Genomic DNA, 7,499 nt, shown 5'->3' on the forward strand with positions numbered 1-7,499 from the left:
GATCAAATGATTGCTCTGCAGCCATCAACTCACTTCAGATAGGGATTCAAGTCAAAATTGCAAATTTTAATTTTCCATAAATATTAATTAAATGTGGATTTTTGAGGGATTTTTTGGAGTGAGATTTTCAGGAATGTTCGACTAAAATTTCCTCATTTTTATGGAAAAAATCCTCATAAAAATTCCTCCAATATCTTGTCATAGATTGTGCAAAATGCTTTGTTTATATGAGCTTTTGGATGTACAAACTCTTCAATTAAGCTTCTCAAATTTCATAGGAAACTCCTCGTGGGAGCAATCTATGAATCACATGGTACTGCGGCCTCAACTCCATCAAAATCCAAGACTGTCCAATCTGTCAATCACTTTCTTGTGGATACTCGACATCGTTTGTCTCCCGACACAGTCGAAGTCTCCTTTTTTCTTTTTTTTTTCCTGTACTTGAGAAGTAGGATCTGCTCATCAACTTGCTAATTCACAGTTCCAATGGCTTCTTGGCATCAACGAAAGCCTTCGAGATGGCGAGGATTGCACTGTAACAACTGTGGTTGTGATATCTCATGCTTTCTTTTATCCTCGGAATCAAACGATGCCTAAAACCATCCCTTTCTTCGGTTAGATAAAAAGAAAGGATGATCGAGGGCCTGAGAAAGATCGATATGCATATGTACGAATGACTGTTTGGGTGTGGTTAGTGTTTCTGCTATTTGTTCATCCATTGTTAGATAGGGAACAAAGACAAAGCTGTGATGATTGTTTTAGTTCCAAGCGTCTTCACTGATGCTGGAGGAAAGGCTTGAGATGGCGGCTTTCACTGTCATTGGGCTTCGAGGACTACGATGTAAAGATGAAGTGGTGATCATTAGTGTGTGTTGCTTTAGATTCAAGTGCGCCTTCGAACTTTGAGGCTATGAGACTCATCCAATTGCCAAATGTTCTTTCAGGGAAGGAGGAGAAAAGATATGTTTGTCGATGTGTGTGTGTGTGTGTGGTTTACATGCAGCCAAAACTCATGAAGCGGGACAGTTTGGCTGAGTCGATCCTGTCCATGCACTTCGTGTATATTTTACTTGAACGTTGCTTTAAGATTAACAAATGTTTGGAAATTGCACGACCGGTGACTTGACTTCTTTCTTCATGGGAAATACCATTCCATGCGATTGTGTATGATGAGATGATGAACGGTCGTTATCTTGTTTCGTAAATACTCATCAAATAAGTCGTTATCTTTAAATTATTGAGTAATGTTTTAACCCTAATTTATATTCCATGGAATATTAAAGATAGATACACATGTATTCCTCTCACCAATTAAAGGTATTTGGTGAAAATGTAAGTCAATTTTGTCCTTTTTCTTGCACAGTAATTAAAATAAGTCATGTGATAAATAGCCCACTTCATCTCTAACCACCTCTATTTCTCTCTCGCTATCTCTCACACACACACAAACGCAAAGAAAGGTTCGAGATTTGCCGGCAATGGTGTCTTGCCTCGGATCTCCGATGCCAGTGGCGCTCTCCTGCTTCTGGATTTAGCGTCTTGTTCGAGCTTTATTATTTGTTGTTTTCGTTTGGTTTGAGATTTTCCTCGTTCTTTCCGTAAGATTGCTCATAGAGATGGCGAATCCGCGATGGAATTCTCAGACAAATGGATATGACACTGCGATTTGGGCCGCCAAGATCGCTTTTTGCTTCCTCGGCATCCTCTCCTTCGGCGCAGCAGCCAGGGCCGCCATCCCTGCTGCTGCCGGGGCGCTGGCCTCCGCGGTCCCTGGCTTCTGGGAGTTCCTTCGCTCTTGGCTCGCGCCTCCGTACCTGTTCATCGCCGTCCATTTGATCATCCTTGTCATCTGGAAGCTCTCTGATCAGAAGCAGGAGCATCACCAACACCGCGAGCAATGGGCGGCGGCGGAGCGCATGGCGGAGCCTGAGAATCCTGCAAAGGTCAAATCTTTCGAGCCTTTGCATATTTCTCCCGTGCCCATTCTCCGGAAACCCTCGCCGGAGATGTGGCGCGACGAGATCTCGCCGTCTCTGACAACACCGGCTGTCCGGGCGCCGGATCCCGGTGAATTCTCGACGTCCGACGCGTCGTGCTTGACAACGGAGTCCGGAGAGATTTCCACCGCTTCGTCAGCGTTTGCGGTCAAGAAGAGCGTCGAACCGGAGTCCATGAGCAGCCTTACGGTGAAGAAAGATGAGGACGAGGCAGCGGCGGCGGCCACTGCGGCTGGGACAGCGAATGACTCGATGGAGGCAACATGGAAGGCGATCATGGAGAAGTCGCCTCGGGCAGCGGAGGTACCGCCACCGACGGCGTCGTCCGGGCGGGGCTCGAGGCAACCGGTGGCCCCTCCCTCATCTACGGGTCAGGACGAGTTGAACAGGCGATGCGACGATTTCATCAAGAAGAATTACGAGCAGATCCGATTCCTCAGCAGCCGGCGGCTGTAGTTGGATATGCAAATTACTCGTTACGCTAGTCTTCGTCTCTTCTCTTTCTCAACTTAATCTTCTTTATAGCTCGTTAAGCCCTTGTAATGAAAGCTTTTAGTGTAGGGAGACTGCTGTGCTGCTAAAAATCCTATTTTTAAGGTAACTACTGTATGATGCATTAGCCAAAACTAGTTTACGTCTGTCCTCTGCTTCAACATTTTTAGGCTTTCATACGAAGAGCAATCCAATTTTGGATTCATTTCCTCTTTCGTTTGTAGATCTTTCTTTCTGCAAATGTTCTGCTGTATTATTCTGAGGGGTGACAGGTTTGTGTTTCATTGCCTTGTGGGATTGCAGGTACTTCTGATATGCTGAGCTTATTCTTGACTTGGTGCTGCTGATTGGACTGGCTGGTGACTTGTGCTGATAGATGGGATGTTTGGTGGTCTTCAGTCTCACTTTTTGGTCTTCTGTTTGGTACTCTATTTAACTCACTGTTCAATACATGTTTGTTAAGTGATGGTACAGGAGTATATCCTGACAATGATCTGGAGTTCATATAAGCTTTTTACTTGCCATGTGGGTTTGCTGAATGTTTATTAAAGTGACCATATTTACTCTTTGATGATGGCCATTTTCCATTTTTGGTGATGGCCACAGATCTTCATGGCTTGTCTTTTGGTCTTCCCTGCTGCTTACATTACATTGTACACTATGCTATACTTTGGTACTAGCAGTTCACTTGATAAGTATTTGAATCATATTGAAGTGTGATCTGAAAGGTAGGAGACCTTTGGAATCAGTCTTGCTGGTAATTCTCCTTTCACGTGAATTGGTGTAAAACTATCTAACTTGCTACCTCACGATTAATTTGTTTTGAGGAAAGCATTAGTATGTCAACATGTTCGATACTCTTAAAAGAAGATATTTAGAACTGTCAAGTTCTCACGAACATTATGCACTGATCACTCAAACCAGTTGTATTTGATGTGCATGATCAACATGAAAGATGAAAATGATTGATGGGTATCAATTAGGTACAGACATGACTACTGCAAAGGTAGAATTTACTTTGAATGCAGGTAAATTCATGTTAGAGATTCTCCTAAAATATGTATGGTTTGGGATGTTAGGATGAAATAAAATGGGAGTGTGATCTGAGCTTGGCTTTATAATCTGGTCTTATCCACAATGGCTGACTTTGAGACACACTGCCTCATGAATGTCAATATCTGTCACTCATTGTCTCTGATATCTTCCAGAATGACCGTAGTCTTATGGTGAGTAAGAAGCATAGCTTCTTTAGCATTGACTGCTGATCATTGGCAACTGCAGCAGGTAAAGGGAACATATCTTCTTCCTTAAGACACCAAAAGTGGTTACAGAATTTATTGGATTAGGTTGATTGGTTTGGTTTGTTCATGTACACTTATTTGAAGACAATTCTTACTTATCAAATTGTCCTTGATCTATATTGCTGAACTTCAACTAGTTTTCGGGTGGTACAACCTCACATACTTGACTCTCTTCGAGGTCCTTGGATACCTTTTACAATGTTCTCTCTTTAATGTGTGATTTTACACTCATTTCTCTTTGAAGAAAACTGACACAAATTTATTACTTACACCTCTTGAGGAGATCTTTTTGCGTAGTTCTGCAGCAGTATCTGAGTTGATAGCATCTGGCTAAAAACTAGTTTGTTTTTTGGTAGACATTATACAATGGAATGTAATCCCTTTGTCAAGGTTGAATTCGGCTTGAAGTGATTCTCATTTTCCTGTTGAGGTTGACAATACAAGAGTTCATTTTCTTAGATCGTGTGATCATTTGTGCCTCTCAGAGTTGAGGCTTGGTCCAACATGATGGTGACAAGTGAAATGGCATTCAACACAATTCTAAGTGCATTATCAAGTTCAGCACAACTTTTCCATTTCATGCTACAGTCAAGTATCACTTTCCTCTTCTGATGTTTTAACTAACTAGTTTTTGCAGACCTTTGGCATAATCATTGTCTTTATCACCCAGGTGATAAAGGAGAAGATGTTTCTTGTCTTATAAGTACAAAGTTGCAATAGGATTTTGGAGCATGACTGATTTAAACTTGTCATTCTGTCTGTACAAAATGTTCTGTATCATTCTGTCTGTAAGTACAAAATGTTTTCAAGTATCATTCTGTCTGTTCTGTTAATGACAATTCATCTTATAGCATCATTTTGGCTCTTTTATTGATCGATGTTGAATTGCTTGTCACCCAAATGCATGTTAACACAACATAAGTGTAGGGTGTTGCATAAAGAATTGTAATGGAAGATTGAAAACAAAGAAGATGATTGATTTATCAAAAATAATCAGAAAGGTGATACCTAATCTATTGTACTTGTGGTTATTGGCACAGTTTCTTGGCTTAGTACCGGATAAGTCTCCCAGCAAGATTGATGGTGACTATAGAGTGGCTTCAACAGAAAGAACTCAAAGCCTGTAGAACCTTATAAATGCAGGAGACAATCTAAACAATAGCTCATCATGAGTTCAGAGAAATGGTTCTGAAACTATCAGAGGATGAACAATATCTTTTTCTTCATGTCGATGGTGGCCTGTCAGTACGATCTGATGTGTTTGTGAACACTGTCATCCATGTGTATGTAATTTGATGGATCATGAACTGTCAAGCAACATACCAACCAATGGAAGGTGAACTTTCTGGGCCAAACAATCACGTCAAGCCAAACAAGTGATCAGAAGGCCATGAAGAGATGAAGGTGGAGATAAGGTTAGGAATAATTTAGTAAGCTTGATTGGAGATCACCCATTGCTATCATTTCCCACCAGCACTAGGACATCCAAGATGGCGTTAGATTTGAGTGATATACATACATACATTTATACATACATACACACATATATATATATATATGTGTATATATATATATATACATATACATATATACAAATATATATATATAGATTTGAGTGATATACATACATACATATATATATATATATATTTGTATATATGTGTGTGTTAAATTTTAATCGACATGAATGTCCTTTAAAAAAGCTTTGTCATGATAGAAAGAAATTAGATGTTGTTGTATGTTTAAAGAGTTCCTGTTGAATAGTCGGTCTTTTTCTTTACCTAATCAACTGCTATGTTTCTATCGTTATTGAAAGAATAAAATAAAGAAGATGTATTTAGTGAAGATATGATACTCCCTATTTATACACGTTATGAGACATGATTTTTCTCAACAGAACCGTAAGATTTCCTCGTGGGGGAAATCTTAGCTACTATCACGAGAAATCTTAGTCGTTATCATACTCCTGCCAGATGGTACTCTTGTTAAGGATGTCGATCTTGGACCGATGCGATAAAAATAGTTTGTGGACGAGAGGCTTCATGAGTGAGTCTGCTAGTTGATCAGTCGTATGTATATAAGAAAAACGTAGTTGATGTTTGATAACTTGTTTTTGTACGAAGCGAATGTCTATGGCAATATGTTTTATGTGTGAGTGAAATACTGGATTAACACACAGGTAAGTAGTTATGACATTATCACAATATATTGTAGGAATAGAGGTGGAGTCGATGTTAAGTTCCTTGAGCAAATTTGTGACCCAATTGAGTTCTACAGTAGTGGTTGCAATGGCACGGTATTCAGCTTCAAATGTAAATCGTGCAACTGTCTTTTACTTCTTAGAACTCTAACTAATTGGATTAGCTCCAAGGAAGATAATATACCCCGATGTGGATATTCTATCATCAAAGTTTCCTATCCAATCAGCATCAACAAAGGCATGGAGATGAAGGGGAAGTGTTTGTAAAAAAAAGAGGCGATTGAGGATCTCGTTAAGATATCATAAGATTCATTTAATGGTAGACTAATACATAGTAGATGGACGATGTATGAATTATGATAATTTATTGATCGCAAATGAGATATCTGGGTGGGTGAGAGATAAGTGCTATAAGGAGCCAAGTACTTGACGGTATTGAGTTGGGTCCGTAGCAAGGCTTTCATCACATAGTTTGAGTGATTCACTAGTAGATAAATGAGTTGTAATCGTTTTTGTGTCCTACATGTTTATCTTTGATAATATATCCTGAATATACTTTCTTTATGATAGGAAGAATCCTAAAGATGTATATGTTGCTTCCACTCCTAGAAAGTAGTTTAAGGTTCCCAGATCTTTGAGGGAGAATCGATCTACCAAATGCTTAAGGAATGCCTTGATCTTCATAAGATTATTGCCTATGACAATAATGTCATCCACATATCCTAGAAGATATATTGTATTGTCACTTTATTGACGGAGAAATAGTGATGTATTAGACTTGGAGTTGATAAAGCCAGTTGATGTCAAAAACGAGCCAAGTTTGATGTGTTAGGAAAAGAATCGACACTAAGAGGGGGGGTGAATTAGTGCGGCGGTAAAAATTACGTCGGTTCAAAACTTCGTTGCGATTAAATCCATTTTTGATGAAAAATTGTTTCGTAAAGGTATTAACTTTGAAAGCGTATGGAAGAGCATAGTGAATGTAAAGCAAGTAAAGTGGTTTGCAGTAAAGTAAATTGCACAAGAGAAACGTAAACCAGATTTTTATAGTGGTTCGGTCATCGTGACCTACATCCACTTCATCGATTCCTCTTCCGTCGAGGCTATCGGCATCCACTATCGGTCTTCTTTCAATGGGCGAAGACCAACTATCCTTTTACATCTCTCTTCTCCTTTTCACAGGTTTAGGAGACAACCTTTTACAATTCTATTTTACAAGGTATCTCTCTCACACCTCCCTTAGAATTCTTTCTAAGCTTTGAGAGGAGGGAACTAAACTTTCTAAGTTTTATAACTTTAGAATCATAGAGTTTTACTTAATATTTCTTGCTTATCCATGTAGAAATAGCTGGGATATTAATAGGCCCAAAATGGATTCAAATTTGGAGCCCAAAATTCAAACCCCCGAAATTTTAGGGTACGGGCGGTACCACCGCCTGCAACCTAACACTGGGTGGTACCACCATCCAAACTGGCGGTACCACCACCCAAAGAGTCTCGAAGACTGAG

General features: G+C 39.8%; 1 protein-coding gene across 1 annotated transcript; it reads left to right on the plus strand.

Moving 5' to 3' along the window:
• Positions 1-1,422: 1,422 nt before the first annotated feature.
• Positions 1,423-3,122, plus strand: LOC135605375 (uncharacterized). The gene is made up of 2 exons (XM_065095385.1): positions 1,423-2,594; positions 2,793-3,122. The coding sequence occupies exon 1, from the start codon at positions 1,617-1,619 to the stop codon at positions 2,451-2,453; it is 837 nt and encodes a 278-aa protein (XP_064951457.1). The 5' UTR covers positions 1,423-1,616; the 3' UTR covers positions 2,454-2,594; positions 2,793-3,122.
• The last annotated feature ends 4,377 nt before the right edge of the window (positions 3,123-7,499 follow it).

This window comes from Musa acuminata, chromosome BXJ2-2 (assembly GCF_036884655.1).
Source record: "Musa acuminata AAA Group cultivar baxijiao chromosome BXJ2-2, Cavendish_Baxijiao_AAA, whole genome shotgun sequence".
In the NCBI taxonomy this organism is placed as follows: Eukaryota; Viridiplantae; Streptophyta; class Magnoliopsida; order Zingiberales; family Musaceae; genus Musa; species Musa acuminata.